Source organism: Scomber japonicus, chromosome 24 (assembly GCF_027409825.1).
Source record: "Scomber japonicus isolate fScoJap1 chromosome 24, fScoJap1.pri, whole genome shotgun sequence".
NCBI lineage: Eukaryota > Metazoa > Chordata > Actinopteri > Scombriformes > Scombridae > Scomber > Scomber japonicus.
The window spans coordinates 9,408,035-9,430,254 of record NC_070601.1 but is presented as its reverse complement, the minus strand read 5'-3'; the positions used below and the strand labels follow the sequence as shown (position 1 = coordinate 9,430,254).

General features: G+C 38.9%; 2 protein-coding genes across 3 annotated transcripts in view; both read left to right on the top strand.

Moving 5' to 3' along the window:
- The window catches only part of mcf2la (mcf.2 cell line derived transforming sequence-like a), a 35,501-nt gene extending 33,124 nt beyond the window's left edge, over positions 1 to 2,377 (top strand). For both annotated transcript variants that reach the window (XM_053314336.1, XM_053314337.1), the window contains 4 exons: positions 230 to 339; positions 453 to 565; positions 670 to 773; positions 1,911 to 2,377. In XM_053314336.1, coding sequence (XP_053170311.1) covers positions 230 to 339; positions 453 to 565; positions 670 to 773; positions 1,911 to 1,990 — 407 coding nt within the window. In that variant the 3' untranslated portion in view covers positions 1,991 to 2,377. The remainder of the gene's footprint in view (positions 1 to 229; positions 340 to 452; positions 566 to 669; positions 774 to 1,910) is intronic.
- Positions 2,378 to 5,949: 3,572 nt separating this feature from the next.
- On the top strand, positions 5,950 to 21,533 carry cab39l (calcium binding protein 39-like). The gene is made up of 9 exons (XM_053314338.1): positions 5,950 to 6,166; positions 14,432 to 14,560; positions 14,939 to 15,103; positions 15,869 to 15,987; positions 16,098 to 16,266; positions 16,621 to 16,680; positions 17,920 to 17,985; positions 18,223 to 18,366; positions 18,752 to 21,533. The coding sequence occupies exons 2-9, from the start codon at positions 14,459 to 14,461 to the stop codon at positions 18,929 to 18,931; spliced, it is 1,005 nt and encodes a 334-aa protein (XP_053170313.1). The 5' UTR covers positions 5,950 to 6,166; positions 14,432 to 14,458; the 3' UTR covers positions 18,932 to 21,533.
- The last annotated feature ends 687 nt before the right edge of the window (positions 21,534 to 22,220 follow it).

The following is a 22,220-nucleotide window of genomic DNA, read 5'->3' as shown; positions in this document are numbered from 1 at the left end:
CATTTCTAGAGCTTGTTTTGATGAGGATTTCTACATTTGAAATTGAAAGTGTTCTGCCTTATGTACAAAGGGAAACATTTGAATGCCACATGGAGTGTGAGTCTGTGAGAGTGTGTGATTAAGATTCATCTCTACATTTCATTGATTCACTTACCACTATTCCTCTTCTTCACCTCTCTCCTTTGCCTTTTCTTCAATCCACTCACCTCTACAATCTCTTCACCTACAGGCTGGAACAAGGCGTCTCTCTCAGTCGATGCCTCGGAAGAGAATGATGGGTACTCCAGCGGCGAGGACCCTATGAACTCTGACCCTGATGATGAAGTTGGAAAGAAGCTGGTGAGAGTTTAAGCAATTTTGGAAGCGGCGAAAATTAATATGCTTCTAAAAACTATCAAGATGCCTGCAATGATGTTTGCTACAGAACTCATTTGACTTTTGACACCATTTAGGCTCCAGGAAAGTATACAGTGGTTGCAGACTGCGAGAAGGCGGGACCTCAGGAGCTGTCTGTCAAGAGTGGAGATGTGGTCCAGCTAATCAAAGAAGGAGAGGAGGGACAATGGTAAATATCTGTCTTCTCTCAGTCAAAAACCTGTGATATTATAGAAATTGTGCATCTGCAGTAGAGCTCTTTCTGCGCTAAAGAGTTTGTTGAATCCTGTGCAGGTTCGTGAAGAACCTTCGCAGCAGTAAGGAGGGCTGGGTGGCGGAAGCAAACCTCCTCAGCCTCATCTCAGAGTCCAAGTCATCCCAATCACTCAGCAGCTCAGGTTGGTAACATGAATTAGGCAGTTCATTGTTGCTGTATGAACATGTCAGGCATATTCAGACCTGTTGCACAACACTGATGACATTTACATGCACAAAATATTCTGGTTGTTGCCTTTATTCTGAAAAAGACAATATTCCTACTCAGCTGTTTACATGGCTAATGAACATGAACATTTCACTAATATTCCCATTTACATGTAGAGGGTTTTTTGGGGTTTTCCTCTGCTCCAGTGGGAACAGGAATCACAAGATTTCCACAGGCAGTGAAGTAAACCAGGGAGGTGAAAAACATTAGCTGCTGCTTGGCGCCTTTATAAATGATGTTGATATGACTCATATTATAAATTCATAGTTAGAGGCACATCCAGTATCTAGGGCTAGGCTGTCCCATGATGTTTACTACACTGCTGAGTGTTTTTGGTGCATCACACCGAGTCGTCACCATGGTTGCATGTCAGGATGATAACCAATCCCCTCTGTCCCCCGTCATGGAGAAGACGTGCTTTGTTTTTCCAGCTTGCCTTGAACAGCTCTCCACACTCCTGTCATTCCTTTCTCTGCCTGCTCTCCTCCTCCAGTATATGTTTTTTTGCCTGGGCAGGGGTGCATTACACAACCGGCCCGACATGCATCTCTATCCCAGCCTCACAAACTGTTGACTAGTGGGTTTATTTATAACACACACAGCTGACCGTAAACAGGCAAGAGGCCATGTGTCACAAACTGTGGTTAAAACCCCCAAATGAGACACATATCCCATATGTGCTGAATAACATTGGCTTATCCCATATGCCTTAATTGGAAATGCTTCATTTAGAATAAAGCCTAATTTGGAATTTCCAAATTGAAAACAATGTTTACATGGCTTGTATCAAATTTGTAATATTGTCATATTCTGAATAATAGTGGAAAATTAGTGTGCCTGTAAATGTAGTCACTGTGGAGTAATAATAATAGTAATTGTAATACAATTATCAATGAAAAAGATGGTTTTCCTACAGATGTACTGTTAATATGTGTAGAATGTACACTTAACCAATGCAACTAGTTTATTTTTGTATTGAATCAATTGAACAATATCTGAATATTAAGTTATTAAAACCAACACTCTTGTTGTGTGTATGTTTGTCCTGTAGATGACAGCGTCTCTGGGAACCTCAGCACTTCCTCCAGCTGCAGTGAGACTTACACCAGCTATTCTGACATCAAACCCTGACCTGCGATCAATCGCTGCTCTGGCTCTATCTCCCACCAGCTTAAACCATTTCCAGGTGGAATTGCAAAACTGGAAGTTGACTCTGACAGGAAGACAGAATCGAAATGTTCCTTAGATCTCACAGTTGGCCGCATCCAACCGAAAACCAAAACTATCACTGCATCTGCGAATGTTACTGGCTGAGTGTTAACAGCACCCGCCTTCTCTGGATATTTACAGTCACCTGTTGATCTATTTGTACATGAAAAATAGCTTATTTTCCCCCAGCAGTATTAAACTATCCTTTGTTTTGTTTTTTTAAACAATCAGATTGATATTGAATATCAGCTATTTGCAACTATGATTCAAAACTATCAGCATGCTGCTAGAATTATAAGTGTAGATATTTTCACAGTTTATTTCAGTGACAAAAACATCAGGGAGAAATGATCATGTGATCTGTCACCTCCTGTCAGGCCTTCTCTTAAAAGTCACACTCTGTAAACTACAGTACAGAGAAAAGCTGAATGTCTTCAGTCTAATAACTCACTGAACAGTCCTTCAGTGATAGCGTAGCATTAAAATGGACAAATTCAAACATCTGCACTAAATTCAAGTTGAACCCCCTCAAGTCAATGACATCACAGCACAGCGACAGATTCTCTTGTGTGAAACCTCTGCGGATACTATCAGACTGGCATTTCACATGATACATCGGTGTCACTGTCAGACATTAATTGTACACTGTGAAAATTGGCAGCTGGCTGCAACAAGGAAAAAAAAATCTTGCAGTGCGTCTTGGAGTATCACTGCGCAGGTCAGATGTTCAGGGCATGTTAATGTAAGTCTTGTAATATTTTTGTACGTGGGACATGAAGTGTGTTGAATCCCGGTAGTGTCTGACAGGCCAGTGGTGTCAAAGAGGGTTAATATCCATTCAAGATTGCTGTACTCATCCAACATGAGAAAGAGTGATAATATAAGCTTCCCTTATCTTTATGATATTAACTTCACCTGAGACATAGAGTCAAAAGTGTCACTTGATGAATGTCTTAAATGCAGATGAAGAACATATACAACAGACGTCACACTTTTGAGTTCAATCCTTCACTGTCAACAGCACTACCTGGTGGCCACATGTCTCGCATTTCTCCAGCTACACATACAAATCACTTATACACAGAGCGGCAGCTTGGAGCAACTTTTAAACCTCCTTCTTTTGATTGAGTGATTGTCTATCTCGCCTCTGAACTGCTCTGGATTTCTCTCTCAGGAAGCCCCGGGAGTCGTGTGGGCAGGCAGGTGTGACTACATGCCTGCTTGTGTCAACTTAATGTGTTTGTGTGCATGTGCATTCTTGCACATGATTGTGCTTCACAAAAAAATCCAACATACCTATGTCACAAACACCCAGAAAGGCCACAGATATCAGCTAAAATTGTTTTACATGCAATGTCCCTTTTAGGGATATTTTAGTTCAATTGTTTACCATATGTGTGTAATGAGATAGAAATGATCATTCTTATGCATTTACCTGCTGGGTTAATTTTAATCAGGTACATTTTATTGATATTTTGGTAAACTTTGGTCAAACAAACAGCCACAGTGTCACATAAATCTCAATATTCTGCATATTTAGCCAGTTTTTGTCTCATGGCTGCTCTGCTTACCTATCTTTAGTCTGCGCTGCTGGAACAAAAGCAGGCTTTGTCCCGTCACTCTGCTCCCAGCCCCACTCAGGCATGTGACAGTAGCCACTTCTCTGGAAGCAGGGCTAACCAGGGCCCAGACCTGCTCGACATGTTTGCACCACCAGCCTGAGAGCAATATTTGTTTACTTGACATCGTAATGTAGCTGAGTAACAGTCATGGTGGGTGACACAAAAAACACAAAAGTCTAATTTTAGGCCCATAGTGGAAATGAGGATGTTGATACAGCTTGATAGTACAACTCTGATAACCAGCCAACACACACACACACACACACACACACACACACACACACACACACACACACAACTTGTGCTATTCTGAACACTGAATGACACCTCCTCTTTTACCTTGTTTTCCAAGGGTAAACATGTTGTTTTTATAACCCATGATTCCTACTGTATCCGCAAGGCGCACTGTAAAATGATCTCCTCCTTTCCCCATCTTTAATGTTGAATGTGTGACCATGTTATTAAACAGAAACATACCAAGTGCAGCACACTGTTGTACTAAAACCAGCCCCACCTGTTTATTACTTAAAATGAGCTGTATTTGTCCACTGGCTTAACAGAGTCATGTGTATCACCACTGTGGTTTTGTGAAATTCAGTCCTGACTATGATCTGTGCTCTTGACTTCTTACTTTCTCTTGCTGTTTTTCTTTTTTTGTGTTGAGAACCTCTTCTCAAATTCTTAAACGCATGTCTTCCCTGAGAAAGAAAAGATTATTCTTCATAAAAAAGGAAGAAACTAGTTTACAGGCCTTTTTCGGTGTCAAACTGTGAGCTAAACCAGAGGGTAAACTGTGGCTGGCATTATGTGTCGATCTGTGTAAGCTCTGTAAGACTGAGAAAATCTATGTTACATATGTACAAATGTGTCATCTCTATACCTCACATTGTTTCCCTCGAGAGCATGTAAATTGTGAAGGGGATTGTTCTTGTGAAACTCTTTGTCTCTCTGTATATCACTCTTTGTGGCATATTCTTCATAGCCCCAATTTTAAGCCTCTCTCGTCAAAGCTCTGACTGAACTGAAGTCAAATTTTTTTACCAGGCATTGTTGTATATTGTGAGAGTTTATTTTCTGCCCTCTTAAAGAAGCTGACAGGGGCACTAAACTTGTCAGTGTTTCAATCATGGTCACACAATGAAGCTGAGTCATTTGTACTTTTGACTTGGAGGCTAGAGAGATGAGAAGGGTTATATTTGTTAGTTCTTTTTATGCAGCACATTGCAGCAAACCACTTTCTATTATTTTCCTATTGTATATCTACTGAGTATGGTGTTGATATAAAGATATTATAATGAGACATATCTGTGTATATTTGTAAATATGTAATTCTGAATTGTATGTAAAATGAAAAGGAGCTTTAATAAAGTCTGAGATGGTTTCCTCTACATGACTTTGCTATTTATGATTATTATATGCTATTTATATTATATAATATGATACATTTTAACTGGCAACACACAGATCAATGTGAGTCAGGTGTAGCCTACAGACTTTACCCTGTCGGCTCTTGGTTACTCTTTAACCAGCATCATTTTCAACTTGGTAAAAAAAGACAAGAAATTCCTATTAATTTGTCAGGTTTTTCAGGTGGAAATATAATTATTTAACGAAAAACTGCACATGTAATATTATTGTTTCTGCATTTTGTATTTTGATCCGGATAAGGTAATTCTAACCACACGATATCCAACCTCCAATGGGCTTTTTTCCAGTTCGGACTGTAATAATTTATCCTGGGGTGCATTCCACTAAGATCACTATCCGACCTTTCCTCTCTTTACTACTTAATATATTACTCTTTGTGGTGGAAAAAATGAAAAATATGTGTCATCACATGTATTAAATGTGACCAAACAGTATCTGCTTGTGTATGAGTGGCATATTGTTTTGTAATACATAAGGCGAGGCGATAACACGGACTTAATGTGAGAGGATATGGACGAGACCCAGCAACGACTGGAAAGATACAGATGTGTCAAATGCGCAGGCGTGAGACGCACTGCTACCGGAAATGACGTTTGTTATGCTGTAAAAGCACATTAGTCCGTGATAATGTGTTACGGTCAAATATCCGAGCGAATTATTGAACAAATTATTAACTATAGAAATTAATAGGTTTATTGTGTTTTGTGTATTCATTTAAAGCATGTTTCATCTTCTTTTTTCGTCTTCTCCCATTAGTTTAAACGAACGAATCGGAGTTTTTATTCTGAAAGCTCACACCGGAAACTCTTGAATTTAGTTCAGGCTCGCTAGCTTCACATAAAGGCTGTTAACCGACCAGATGGGATTCTGCACTGCCTTCTTAACCGACTCCACACATTTTTAAATTGTATAGCACCCATTTTTAGCTGACTTTCCTGCCAACTAACAACCCTGGCGTGACCACCAGACCTCACCAGGGAGGCTCGGCTGTGCTGTGAACCGGGACGGACGTTTAAAGATCCCCGAGCAGAGCAAACATCTTCCCGCTGTAAGTATCAATCCTGTTGAAGAGCAATAGCTCCCTGTGTTCACCTAATGGGGATATATTATTGCCCTTGACAGTCTTTGTAACTTCAGCAGGGGGTTTGACACGTTGAAATGTTCGTTTAGTTGGTAAACGACACCTCTATTATATCATTTCCCAACAACTGCGATTAGCTTTTGGGAATCTGTCAAACAAAAAGGGGAGTTTTAGCCCAACTGGTTTTCAAGCTAACTGGTTCCTGTACGCGTGAACGCGCTGTATCGGCAGCAGTTGTGGTGCGTGCCTCTGTCACCAAACCCGCCACACATTCACAAACACATTACTGGTAAATTTTGAAGTCGCATCTCATATATATACTGCAGTGAATATGAGAGGCAGAGGAAGACCACGACTGCTGCTGTTAGGAGGACACGGCGCGTTCACCCTCACGGGAAGCATTTAGCTCGAAAACCAGCTGGGACATAACACCAGAGGCGAGAGAGGGGTGTAGCCTTGTAAAATCACACCGTCTAGGACTGTTTATGCGCCTTTGTGTGCTTTTTGTACAGTCGTCTGCTTTATAAGCGTGTATTCCTCCAAACTCCATGGTTATTGGTGGTGTTTTAAATTCTTAAGCAGTACAAATACATTGGTGTGTATTTTTTTGTTTTTTTGATCCCTGCTGTTACTTTAGTCGACCAGCGTCAGACTACTTCCGGCCATATTTCAAAATATAACCAGTCAATCAATAACACTTTGTAACACCATTTTTAGTCTTGTCCTTGGGTAGTAGAATGTTATTTTCTAATGCCTAAAAAGTATAGAGAATGGCTGTAATCCCCACCAAACTTTACTTTTGTGACCTGGAGAATATTATACATTGATCTCTTTTGTGGTCACTTAAATACATAAGGACAACTTGTCTGCTTTTCCTTCTGTTATGCAAAAGTGAAGCCAAAATATCTTGTTTCTAGAGGTGATATTTTTTTCCGGGATGGTAAAGTCGTGACCCTCCATACTTTATCCTGATATTCTTAATCTAACCCTAAACAGTCCCACTCCTCATGCACGAAACTTAACCAACCCAACCAAGGAAGGCAATGCATACTAGCCAGTTAGGGCAGACTTCACAATTCTTGGGAAAAGAAAAAAATCTTCTGTGAGCTGCCATATTGCTTGTGTGATGTCATTTGCACCAAGTCTATGCAATAGAGTGAGGTTTGTGGCTAATGCAAAACAAACTTACTATTGTTTAAAAAAAAAAAAAATTAGTACTTTTAAGCACAAAATTGTGTACTTTAATTTTTCTAGTTTGGGTCTTGTCCCTTCTGCTAACATGGAGGGGGTGGGACTTATGACCTACACTGCAGCCAGGCAACAGGATGCAATCAAGATGTTTTTGCTTCACTTTAGTTCATGTAGGCTATCTAGTAAGATCATCACTAAACATACATTTTGATGACTGATTAATGACTAAACACAATTGTAATGCATTAAATCTGTTTTTCTACTTCCAACTTCTGTAATGTGAGCGTCTTTGCTGTTTTTAGTCTGCTAAATGTGACTGAATATTGATTGACTTTGGTTTTGAACTACTCGATGCAACAAACAAGCAATTTAGAGCTGTCATCTTGAGTTTATGGGAATTTGAACAGGGCAGATTTATTATTATGTGACAGTTTATTGACTCAACAGTGAAACTAGTAAAAGGCCTAATGAATTTTATTAGCTGTGGAGACTCTGTGATGGATAGTAGGTAGATTGAGATTTATAGCTTAATATTGTCTTCTGTTTTTTCCTGTAAATTGATGGCAAATGAACATGATTATTATAATATTATATTCTTATCATGGCATATTAGACTGCACACAGTCAATCCAGATGTTCTAACGCTTCTTTACTTTTATTCTGAACTTAACACCACCACACATCCTCTGTTCATCTGTTTGTCTTGACATACAGATACACCAAAATAAGATACAGTGGGCTTCCGTATCCTGGTGGACTAGGCCTGTATGTCACTGGTTCAGAAGAGTCAGAAAAGTCCAAACACAACTGTAGTCACCTGAAGTGTCCTGATCGAGCTACTTACTGTGTAGAGAAGATAGCAGTCATTGAATTTGTAGAGTATAATCCATATTTGTCAGCCTATTTGACCATACTGTTGAATTATTTATTATTTTTCTAACTCTGCCATATTTATATTTATCATAAGATTTGAAACTACTTGCCTTTTTAGCACATTTGTTTGCCTGGATCTGGCCTTGTGGGCTGTGTAACATCCCTTTTTATAACTGTAAAGGTGAAAGGTTAGGATTAAGGTCGTAGATGGGGGTTAGGTCAGGTTGGGCAATATGGACAAAATCTGATTTATAACTGAATCTTTATTGCTGTGGAGGTTTCTACTTGCTTCAAGTGTCAGTGCGTCAAATAGAGGCAGACATGAAGGCGAGTAGTAGTATGGGTTGTTCCTGCTCTGTCACACAATCCTTCCTGTTTGCTAGTCAAACTAAAAAAAGAAAAAAGAAGGCACTTTCTACATCATTATCAATCTTAAGAATGGACTTGATGAGCTGATGTTTGTCCTTTTAAGCGAGCGTTCCTCTTAGGGTTGCCTCGGAGAGGAGATTCTCAGTGTGAACGTCTGCAGAGAAAACTCCTCTTTGTAGTTGGAGCTGGGCTGCATGCTTGATGTAGCATCATCAGTTCAAACATACGTCTTCATTTCTCAGCGCAGACAAAGCAACAAAACAACTACTTTCTCAGATTATGGAAAAAAACAAAACCCAGGAACATTCAATGTAATTCAGTTTTATTTTAAATGTTTTATTCATGGTTTCACCTTGATGACACTTTCAACACATTTATAAGTATAAGTTTGAGGAGGGCCGTGATAATTGGTATTATGCTATTACTAAACTGACAAGTAACTGACTCTCTCTCACAAAAAAAACACTTCTATTATCAGCTGAGAGACACTGACAGAACACTCAGAGTAGTTAAACTAGAAGCTTCTTTACTCCGAGCAAATGGCACAGTTTTAACACTCAGATTCATATTGAACGGCTGCATCTGCATTCCTCACAGTCAAGAAGAAATTATGTCAAATTAGAGGAAGGCGTCTTTTTAAAATACCTTCAGGACTTATTGAAGCAGATAAAAAACATTCCTGAATGCTCTACATGTTTTTAAATGATTGCAGATTTATAAACGTATTAGTCATTATGAATTCATCCTTTTTATTTGTATTTTCTTATAATTTTCTACTGCATTTGCTCCAGCAGCTGTCTGTTAAGATTCATGGCTTCTATATCAAGTCTTGCTCGACGGCTGATGTTAAACCCGTTTTTAGGCACGAGCCACGAAATGCCCGAGTCGTAGTCATCGCCGTTCCTGGCTGGATGACATGTAGGTGTGATTAATCACTATCAGTCATAAAAGCCACTCACTACTGTGCAGATTTTTACAGTACTGTACTCTGATGCTGCAGAAGGGAGTTGTGCCATATCATGACTAATATAACTGCTGGTTCATACGTTTTATTGCAAGTAGATCAGCAGAAAATATCAAGAGATAAGATGCTAAATTAAAAGACAGATAAAAATCTAATTAGTTATGGGTGGGACTCTAATAGGAGCATGAATAAGTCTAAGAATATAGGCCAGAAATGTACAAAAAGGAAGGTGGAGTTCAGGCAAAAGGCTACATAAATGCAAGTAAACTTAACAGTCAGCCACGCAGCCCTAATGCATGTTGTGTAGGACGATTTGAATAATTGAAAACACGCTGAGTGACTGTTGAGCGAGATGAGAGAGAAGGGTATTTCCTTTTCAGACGTCTTACTTTTTTTTCATTAAAACCCGTATGCGTAGCACCCAGATTCCCGTTCGCAGGTAATCCAGCGGAAATCTGCTCACATCTGAAATATGTCATCATCATTCTTTGTGGCAACAAGTTTGTGAAAGGAATTTACTGATAGCGAGGCAGCCGGAAGAAGTTTTTCCTCCCTTTTTTTTAATATGTTTATTCACCCAATTAAAGCACACTTTGAGCTTTTGAAATAACACTTTTTAATACCAGTCTTGATTGGAGTGGAGCACAAGAAGTTATGTGACATTTGCCTTCATACTGTAAATCTTAATATATAAGCTGCTTATACAAGAGGACATAAGTTTTTCATTTTCAAAGACTGGCAGCTTTACAGAGAGGATATAAGCCTTAAATAGCATTTTTAAAAAGAATGGACTGCTCTTATTAATCTAGCTTTATTGCTGCATTTTTTAACCTAAATATGGCTAAAAATGAAATTATTCTTCATAATCTGTCTGTAATAATAATACCCTCAGTCAATTATGTCATACTGCAAATATATTTATTTTAAGCTCATTTGGTTTCTCATGATTACAGCTGAAAAAAATGAATATTTGGGCCATGGGCAATGCGGGACCTTTTTCCCTTTTAGATTATGCTGATGCAGAGCAGCTGTGTGTGCACGTGTCTGTGTGTGTGTGTGTGTGTGTGTGTGTGTGTGTGTGTGTGTGTGTGGAAGCCCATTGGGCACCAGATTAACTCCATTGCATAACATTTAGTCAGTCTCAAGCAGTCTGCAAGTAAAAATGAAGTAACCATGAGTTTAAGCTTTCCAGGGCTGAAAGAAGTGTTATTAAGCATTAAGTGTTCTTTTAATAATAAGAGATGTTTGGTTACAGCTGAGGCAACAAGTGAGTGGAAAGGTTGGGACTTATAACTGGCTTATTACCTGTCACAGTAGCCTAAAATATGATCGGATTAAAAGGCAGGAAAGCTTTTGTGATTGCAGGCCCTATCTTTATAATACTTCCTCAATGCCTGTTAATCCTTTGACAAATATTGACCAGACTGAAGCGGTGAAGTCTTGATAAAGTGAAAACTCCTCCTGTTTCCAGAGATTTTTCCAAACACTCAGCTAGACTTCTCCTATTGTGAGTTTAAACATCTAACCAAAAACAGAGTTGAGAGTATTATTATTATTATCATTATTAAAACTTAAAATCAACCTTTAACTAAAAAGTTGAAGTCCACTTGGAGGTGTTTTTTAGTTCTTGCAGGAATCACAATTTTTTTTTACAAATGAGTGCTTTGTTTGAAAAATTAGACTTCTCTTTTGAGATGCGTAAAAAGATGGGTGCTAAGTTTAACCAATATTTACTGTCATGTATTCATCATCCTGTGTCCAAAGCTGTGCTGTCCTCTAATATCTCTGCAGAGGATCTTATTTACTTGTTTCTTTCATTTTTCTTCAGCGTGAGTTGCAGCAGCTTTACGACAACTTTGTGAAACTCCACTCAAAGTTTCATATGTGCAGCATGTCAGGTTTTATGCCACATAATTCAATTTTTGTAATAGAGCAAAACTGATGTGATGAATCCGTCGTACAGCTCAGAGTTGACCCCTTTGTGTACATGTTGACGGGAAATCAGAGCGTCCTCACAGTGCAGACACACAGCTCTTTTACTGACTGAGTCGCCCTTAATACGGGTGTTATTGTGTGTCCGCCTCTTCAAATGTCACAACTGCCTGTACGATAACAAGCAAGTGAGAGGACTGCAGATGCTGGTTCTCATGTAGAAAGGCTTTGGAGCATCTTGACATTGATCGACTTGTACAGTGATGCAGCAGAGGCTGAAAAATCCTGGTTTTTACTCCCAGAACAGCTCAAAAACCTTTTTTTAATTTTCACAAAAAAATGAACAGTTAAACAGCAGCAGCTTGAAGGAAATCATTGAAAAAAGTTGGAATTAGTAGTAAAGAAGGAGATCTGTAAAATAAACCAAAATCACTGATAGACACTCACTCATTACAGTGTTTTTAAGAAGCCTCCTAATATGCTAGTATGACATTCAAACCTAAGCCCTGAAAAATACATAACAAACATTAACAACTATGCATGAACCCAAATATTTTGATTGACTAATGACACCAACTTACTACTTTATTATGTTTTTCTTAGTTGTATTAAACTGTAGCACCATTTTTGTAAATTGTCCTAAAAATGACCAGTTAAATATCTTCAAATTTCCAAAGAATTCCTATAAAATGAAGAAACTGAAGTTGAAATGTAAAATCAGTGGATTGCAACATGCAGCACTGCTCTGAAACTCATTTATTGTCTTGTCACAAATGCTGCTGTGTGTCTTATCGATACTTTGCATCATTTACACATTTCAACCCTGGCATCGCTGGTGCCTGTCTGTAACAACAGGAAGTGGAAGTCCAAAGCACAAAGTGTAATATGAGAGACATTTTATCTAAGTCTGGAAAAAACAAAACATCTGATGTCCCCTTGTGGATAAATAGTTTATAACTGTATTATTTATCATTTAAGAACACTTCTCAGCTTGAATACAACTTGACTTTGGTTAAATATGTACTCAGGTAAGGCAGGAGCGAAAAGGGGGGGTAGAAATGGATAAAATGAGTTTGAATGACGAAGGTGGATGCAGGGACGAATGGCAGTGGAGGGCAGGTACTGTGCAGATGGAGAATAGGAGGAATAAAGGTGGGAGTGAAAGTTGAACGGGGAGGGGAATTTGCCCTCACATTCCCAGATGAGGATTAGCAGTCACAAGTTCTCTGCCTGCTCCTGACCCGGCCTGGATTCTGACATCCATCGACAACTTCTCACTTAGACACACACACGTTACTGGTTACTCATATTTTGATTTATTCCTGTGACAAAGTTAAGCTGTTTTTCCTCAAACTGAACCTCAACGAGGATGTGAGACTCTCATTCTTCTACACGGAGCCATTATTGCTTTATTTATGTGCCGCATGAGTGTATGCTACATTAGGTGCAGGAAAGTCATGTCTGGCAGCTGGTAAATTAGTACGCTATGTATCCAAATACTGTACAAACCTACATCTACGAGCACTGTCTTAACTGTTGCTATCCAAACAGTCTGTGATATTCTGACGAGTACGAGGGCAAAACACAACCCGAGGCCTCCACGGATATTATGAAATGAAACAAAATGCAATTATATGGATCATATACAGGTCAAATAATGGGACCTAAATTATCCTGAATTTAGAATCGGAATAGTTATTTCCTTTATAGATCAGTGAATATGATCTTGAATATGAACAGACTTTTTCTCTGTTTGGTTTGCTAAATATCGGGTTTATAGTAGCGTTTTTTGGTAAATTTTGGATATTGACTGTTACGAAAGGGGAAATTCTCAAGCTCACTTATGTAAGAGGTCACTCTGATTTGCCTCCTGGCAAGCCGTTTGTGTCACATTCTTCTCTGGATTTAGCCTTGAAAAGCCAGAATACATCTGGGAAGCTCTTTTTTCTTCTTCAAGTTTCAAGTCTGGATACATAAACCATTAGCTGATGGAGGGAGGTTTACCAAATCTGTAATCAAGGAGCTACTATCACTTCCATGGATAACACATTTTTAAGGACATTTGATTTTTTAGAAAGACATTTTTTTGCCTTAAATTTATTCAGTAACTGATTTTTGGTGCAAAGTTTAGGAGATATTTGAGGTTTCCAGGGTAGCCAAACAGCCCCTCATTGTTTCTGCTCTTACATAACAACGTAATGCATTGACTTTGATTATCTGGAGACTCTGGTGTCAGACGGGCTTCACTTGTCGCTCGCGTAGTTTAGAGATGACGCTGGAATGTGACTAGAAGGTGTCAGAGGAATCTTGAATCACACACACGCCTTTTTGTTGAGTCATCACACCAAGAAAGAGCACAGGTTTAGAAATACCATCCATACCAGAGATTCTTCGTGATTGGTCGTTTACTTAATTGATATTTACATTATCACAGTAGTATGTAAGTAAAAGACAAGACATGTCAGTACAGAAATTACAAAGATAGATATTTTAGGTACATGAGTAACCGTCATAAATGACAGTTTGTTCCCAAGAGTGCAAGTTTATTTTTTTCAAATGTAACATCATGTCCCGTTTTGTACCAAATCTTGATCCATATCCTTATTTATGTTTATAAATTAATTTTAGCTGATGTCCAATTTTTTGTATCGGGATCAAAACCTACAGCTGGTTAAGCTTTAATAAATTCTTATGGGTGCTAGAAAATCTGAAAAGCTCCTAAATGTCACAGAAATGGTTCAGAAACCGCTGCAAAAGCTAAATTTGGCTTATATAGGATGAAAAAAAATCTGTTTAGATTCAATCTTATTCACATGTAACGATGCTGATTATTGTTTTAAGCACAACTAACATTATTGCATCCATTCTGCTCCTTCATATATATGTGTGTTTGTGTTGCTCAGGACCCAAGGCGAGTGTGTACGTCCATCATGCCGCTGTTCGGTAAATCCCACAAGAGCCCGGCGGACATCGTCAGGACCCTAAAGGAAAACCTTGCCATCCTGGTCAAGCAGGATAAGAAGACAGACAAGGTGGGGTGTGTGTGTGTGTGTGTGTGTGTGTGTGTGTGTGTGTGTGTGTGTGTGTGTGTGTGTGTGTGTGTGTGTGTGTGTGTGTGTGTGTGTGTGTGTGTGTGTGTGTGTGTGTGTGTGTGTGTGTGTGTGTGTGTGTGTGTGTGTGTGTGTGTGTGTGTCCAGGGGCCCATGGATGACAAGCGTCTGTGAAATTAGAGCATGGAACAGCCTGGTCCTGTCATCTACTGACACTTCACTGTCAAGGCAGTTTACTCACACACACACACAAGCTATATTCAGGCTCAAGTCAGCATCAGTTTTTTTTATTCTATATATATATTTATATTGTCACCTTTTTAAAAGAATGACTGAAATATTTAATCCTCTGTTCTCCAGGCGTCTGAGGAGGCGTCGAAGTGCTTGGTGTCCATGAAGGAGATTCTGTATGGGAGCAACGATAAGGAGCCTCACACTGAGACTGTGGCCCAGCTGGCGCAGGAGCTGTACAACAGCGGCCTGCTGATATCGCTGGTAGAGAACCTGCAGGTCATAGACTTTGAGGTGAGGAGAGAAGAAAGGTTCAGAGTTGCTCTTTCACCACAAAGTGTGACATCCTCTCATGATTTAGCTGATGTGGAAACATGATAGGGGGGGGACGAATACCTGCAGAAATCAGTGACTTTTCAATAAAAGTGTCTCCTCAGCAGCAAATAGTGAGTTTTTCCCCCTAGAGAAAGCTGGATTTTCAGTGCTGCTTGAACATTGTCACCTCCCCCAGTTGCACTCTGCTAAGGTGACATTTGAAGAAAAGTGGCCCGGTGCGGCGTTCAAGGATAATGCCAGCGGTGTTTGCTGTATTTAGCACATCGTGTATTGTTGACATCACAGTTGCTGCCGTGTTAGTAGAAAATTTTGAACATATTTCTCAAGACATTCCAGGCATGTGTTGATTTTAAAAAATCTAATTAGAGACTCTGAGCAAACTTGAGTGGTGTCATTCATAACACCTAACATCAAGTCTGCAGTGTTTTTCAGCGGCATCATTGCTGTGAGGTAATGGCGACTTGATATTTTTAGTTTGCTAATGAATTGTCATATTGTGTAAGAATGAATGGAATCCAGTGGCTTGGATCAGAGCTGAAATACATCCCAAAATTGGAAAAGCCACCAAATGTGTTGGTAGAAAAGTTGTATAACAGTACAGCCTCATATGTACATTAATATAGTATAAAGCAGTCAGAAAATACACTGGCTACCTTAAGATAGATGTCAAAAAAGACAAAGAAAGACAACATCTCCAACAATAATAAACATGTATGTTTTCAGGGGAAGAAAGATGTGTGTCAGATCTTTAACAACATCCTGAGGAGGCAGATCGGGACGAGGAGCCCCACTGTCGAATACTTCTGCTCCCACCAAGAGGTCCTCTTTATACTGCTGAAAGGGTGAGACACACACACACACACACACACACACACTCTGACTGTACATACTTTGCATACATACTTAATGGCTTCCAAACACAAAAACTATCTCTCTCTCTGTGTGTTTGAAGGTACGAGACACCACAGGTAGCACTGAACTGTGGGATCATGCTGAGGGAGTGTATCCGCCACGAGCCGCTCGCCAAGATAGTTCTTCACTCGGATCATTTCAACAGTTTCTTCAACTACGTGGAGATGTCGACTTTCGACATCGCCTCCGATGCCTTCGCCACCTTCAAGGTACGTCAGCTCCTTCTCTGATAGTCTGCACGATGAGACAACTAATAACCTCTATCAGAAACTATAGAAAATGTTGTGGGTTTTTTTTTCTGATCTCGTCATCTGTTTTGGGGGATATTCAAATGAATAATATAAATCAAAAATAAAAGTATTCAGTGGTAAGTTAAAGGATTGCTTCAACCAAAGTACAAATCGCAAAATAAACCAAAAAGATCTGAATGGCTAGATGGCACCAGAGATAAGAATAAAAATGTTTGTTTTGTTTTGTATTCTACTAGTGGCCATGTTGAGCTAAGAAAAAAAACATTTGTTACCTGATACATTTCTAATTCATTTGTCTGTCTTTTCTCACAGGATCTTCTGACAAGACACAAAGTGCTTGTGGCTGAATACCTTGAACAGAACTACGATGCCGTGAGTGATTTATTTATTTATTTATTTATTTATTTATTTGAAATCACACACAAACAAACACACATTTCACAGCTCTGTCGTTCTAATCCAGAGAAGATTAGTCTGGAAATCATGCACACGCTAATGCATCTTAGAACCACATTACCAGGAGGAACTTAGTAGTCGCTGTTTCATCACTTCACATCCATGCAACACACACATTAGCCACTGAGCGCTATTTGCAAGCATAAACATAAACACTGTCTACTACTCTAATTGACTGCTTGACCAGGAAGAACCCAAGAGAGGAAACGCACACAGATACATGTGTAACCAGATCAGATATCAGTCATGCCATGCTCAATAGCCCAGTCATATATCCAAAAAAAGTCTCCAACACACTGCGGTCACACAGACGGCCACAGGGTGCTGGGAAAGAGGGCCGATAGGTAGAGAGTAAGACATAGAGGTTTGACTAATACACTGAAAGTTCCTGGAAAATTGAATCAGTGATTTCTACTAGAAACAAAGCCACTCTCTATGCTGTCAAGTTTCCCCAGGCAAAGAGGCCCCCTTTCCCCGGGGGTCCCAGCCACACAAAACTGCCTTTTTACCTGGACGCTGGATGTTGACAGATGTCTGTATGTCGCTGTGAAGCCTGTCAGGAGACTCTTGCTGTGGGCTCAGAGTCTGTGACAAGGCTGAGCTGAAATGCATCACACCTAGATTAGATTTGGGTGACCTACCCAGATAAATAAACAGCTGAGTTTTCACTGTGTTTTCCAGTGTGCTGACTTTGGTCAAAAAGTCGTGACTACCTAGCACCTCACCATAACAGGAAGTCCTTTTAATGTCACTTCTACTAAATAAAATCCTTTTAATTCCATAGTTTGGAGAGAAAGATTTGGTGCAAAGGGAGACATGCAAGTTCACACTGCTATGAGAACATAAGAGAAAGTTGTCAGAATTAGTAATGACTTTCTTTTTTGCAAGTTTACAGTTGAAGGAAGTGGAGGAAGAGGATGACATCTCTCAATTAATTCACTTCCTCTTTGTTCTCTGTGTTCGTCTTATTCTTGCATCCACATTCAAGCAGCTTTGTACATTTTGTTTGGTCAGTTGTAAAATTTTCCTTGGCGGGGAGGAGGGGAGGAGGGGGGGCAAATGGACACATATCCAACAACACATCCAGCTAGATATATTAAACTACAAGCCAAAATTCCCATCTCATAATATAAAGTGTTTCTTATGTCATTGCAGGTGTTTGGAGACTATGAGAAGCTGCTGCACTCTGAGAACTACGTCACCAAGAGGCAGTCTCTAAAGGTTAGACTCTGACTCATATATTGATCTGTCGTTGAATTATTGCTTTTTACACCATGAATGAATCTCCTCTGGCCTATTAAACCTGAACAGCTGTTTTACATGGGAAGCAAATCTCGCATAATTTGGTCTGTTTTGTCTCTGTCTATACTGCACTTTGGTCCCCAAAGCAACTATCAAACCTACATTTCCACTTGTACTCATAAAACTTGAATCTAATGGACTTTATGTGACCTCCAGCTTTTGGGCGAGCTGTTATTGGACAGACATAACTTCACGGTGATGACACGCTACATCAGCAAGCCGGAGAATCTCAAGCTGATGATGAATCTGCTAAGAGACAAGAGTCCCAACATCCAGTTTGAAGCCTTCCACGTCTTCAAGGTAAAAAAACCCCCAGAAAACCAGCGTGTGAGTGTGAGGCTAAAATGCAAGATTTTACGTGCAGAGTTCTGATGAGATCCAGTGATTTCCAGACACTGCTGGACTGACATGGCACTAATTGATGTCAGCCAGGCCTTTGTGGTTCTGTGTATTTTTAAATCTATTGATGAAATGTCAGACTGGCTTCTAACAAAGTCTATTAGCTGACATACAAAGGCCAAACCAAAGCCAATATAGGAAAATCAAGTTTTCCTACCTGCATTAAAGCACATTTTAGAGTAGAATGAAGTCTGCTAAAGATCACTCTGTGCGCAGATTATTACTTTGTAACTGTCAAGATTTACGGGTAATAAAAATGTCTGTTTTCTGTCGTCCGTGTCCTCAGGTGTTTGTAGCGAATCCCAACAAGACACAGCCCATCATCGACATCCTGCTCAAGAACCAGACCAAACTAATCGACTTCCTGAGCAACTTCCAGAAGGATCGTACAGATGATGAGCAGTTCAACGACGAGAAGACCTATCTAATCAAACAGATCAGGGATCTTAAGAAATCGGCCTCTTAGAGAGGCACCCCTCCCCGCCCTCTACTCCGACTTTTTATCAATAGGAAAACATAGAAAAAAAACACATTAACAATAATGGTTATACTATTTAAAAAAAATCTTCAAGACGTTATTTGTCTTTTTTTTTTTTCTCTTCGTTGGTTCATTAAAAACTTGTGCAAGAATAGTTCTCAATCACTGATCTTTCTTTTGTAATTTTTTTTTCTCCATGAAATCTTTTGTTTTTTTTCATCTGTAGCATATAGTGCCACAACTCACAGTGTTGGAGGCAGCTGATTTGCTCTGTTGGGAGAACCAGCGGTTAAAAAGCTTCCGCCGAAATGCTTGAACAGACACGACCATTTTTGTTATTTCATATATATCACAGTCACTGTTTGCGGGTGCGCTCTGAGTCGTCGCACCCAACTTGACTTCTAATTATTTGAATGAAGTAGCTGCAAATCAAAAAAATTATGATGATTCTTTTTTTAAAAATGTATCAGTGTCAAGCAAAAATGATATTTTAGAACATTGTAAATGTGAAACATATTCTCAGTCATTGCTAAAAGCTCTGCTAGTTAAATGGCAATAATAATGCTCAGTTGCCTTGTGGTGGCCAAATGTCTTTCTTGTGGTACTAGCGAAGCAAACGATTGCGTAGGTTGTCTCTATCTGAAACTAAAAAGCATCTTCAGAATGAAAGACGACACATTCAAAAGCTTTTCATGCAGGTGTTTCAGGAATTAGTTGCAGTTTTGTAGCACTGACGATTCAACAAAGGGAAGGCTAATGCAGCTCTCTAAAGTTGGAAACACAGTAAATGACTTATTAAGGCTTTAGGATTTTGCCGTAACAACACTGCTCTGTAAAGCTTTTAGCATATCAAAGAAGCAGATGTTATGTTAAAGTATGCGGGTGTTAATCTGAACCCCTAAAGTTAATTGATAAATGTACAAAGCCAAAAAAGATCTTTCATTCAATCATGATTTTTTTAAAGAAGTGTTTCCAGCTTTAAAAGCCTCCATTTGTGCTTTTCTAATCAACTCAATAAGCTTTAGTAGGACTGAGAATACAGCTGTTTCGAGAGCATTGGTTTCAGTCACTGTTAATCAGAAACTGATGACAAACAAATAAAGAGTAATTGTAGGAATCTTGTATTTGAAAAAATGAAGGGCCTTTTTAACTGAATCACTGGTTCTCTTTGCTGGTGGCTGATAGCACTTTCTGTATGATAAAATAAAAAAAAAATAATATGATGATTCAAATGTTTTTGTTAATCTTAAGCTGATCACTGTTTTCATACAGCTTGATGGTGATTTTGTTTTCTTTTATATAGTTTCATTGGTTGTCATGTACAGTTTCTAGTTTGTACACCTTAAGTGAGTGCCATGGTGAGTGAGAACATTGAACATTAACAGGAGGCACTTTGCTGTGTGGAGGAGAGAGGAGAGCGGCTGTGAAAGATGGCTGTTTGTGTTTTTGTTTCACTCCTTTTTTTTTTTTCTTTCTTTCTGTACTGTATCTTCTGTGTTTTGCTCTGATTTGGATCTGATGTTAGAATGGAGAGAAGATTCAGAGGTGCCTTTTTTTGGTTTGGTGTGTTTTTTTCCCCCTTCTTTTATCTTCCTTTTGTATTTTTCAGTATCTTTCTAGGGGGAGCTTAATTATTATGTTGATGAAAAATATGCTCTGGATAGAACATATTTGTTGTGATTAAGCAGTGAACCTCTTAACTCACTATATTTGAGTTATGCTGTCAACATTTTAAACTTTTTTGCAGCTGATTGGTTGCTATAGCGTACGGACCAGGGTTACAGTTTCACTACGAGTTTGTCGCTAAAGTAGCGCTGATTCAATATGTGAATTACAAACTGTCGGCTACAAACTTTTCTGGAAACTTGTGACAGAGCGAGGCCAAAGTTGACCTGTAACAGGATTTGATGGTGAGATGTAACTGTGAAAAATCTACATGTAGTTAAAGGACCATAAAATGTGCAAAATCAGTGAGGATAAAACACTACTTTTAAAGTGGTGTTGCTTTTATAAGTTGACTTAGAAAAAGACGCTGGCACTGAAGTCAGTAATATTCAGAATTTATTTCCCAATCAGTATCTGATGTGGATCAATTAGGTTACTTTGAGCTTCCGCTTAAGTTTTTTTTTGTTTAATGGAGTCATTACAAATGGAAAAAGTATTTTAATTAGGATTTGAACCTTTAATTTCTAAGTAAATTTCAAACTTGTTGTTAAATACAGTGGTCAAACAGAAATAAAGGCTGTGGTGGAGAACAGTAGGAGAACTTCTTTTTCTTTTCATATGGCGTAGAGAAAAAGGAAAACATAAAACAATACCAGCTGTTTTGGATGTTATAAATGATGACAGTGCTACACATAATCAGAACATGGCTTACAAACAGAATATAAAACGCAAACATAGACCAGCCGGCTTTTACATCAGATTTGTCACTCAAGCCAAACTGTGTTTTTTTTTCTTCTTTTTTTCAACTCAAAACAAAATGAGCAGCTTTGGTCCCCAGCAAAACTTTCGTTATCTCCCCGGTGTCCACTTTTCCACATTGATGCTATTGTACCACATTCAAAACAAATAAAAGGATGGGAATGCATGCTTTGTGTGTGCTCATTTGTCGTGTCCTTACAGGCAGGTGATGTACTGTACAAATACTGAGGTTTATCATCCACTCTTAAATATCAGTTCTTATGATGTATACAGTATATTTAAAAGTGTTTTTCTTGACAAGTCATGCTGTGTAGATCCACAGCTAACAGTGTCTTACATTTATTGGGTTTCTGTATGATCTGAACTTTAGTTACAGACACATTTGACCAGTATGTTATTACACCAACAGACAAAGGCATGACACAAAGATTCAGCATAGTGCAAGTGGAGCAGGTACATTGTAGAAAAATGAAAACATAATTCTTTAACATTGTGGATAAAGAAATCCAAATAATGACACTGAGTAAAGCCAAGTAATCAAATTCCTTCTTTTTTTTTTTAAAGCTACTTGTATTGTATGTTTTTGTATGTAAATTAGTTGTGATGAAAAAAAAGACCAAAGTCAGAAGGTTTGGTAGCTTCTGATACTGTAAAATCTTTCCAAAACTAAATCTCATTCCCCATAAATGTGATGCTTCCTTTCACAAAGATGATGTTGCTGTCTATTTGACTAAAATAACAATGCAGGAAGAGATTTTTATCTTTCTTTCAAGCCTGAGATGCAAACTGAGTGCATTTTGCTTTTGCACACTTTAAATGTAAAATAATCATACATAAAATCACTCACAGCAAT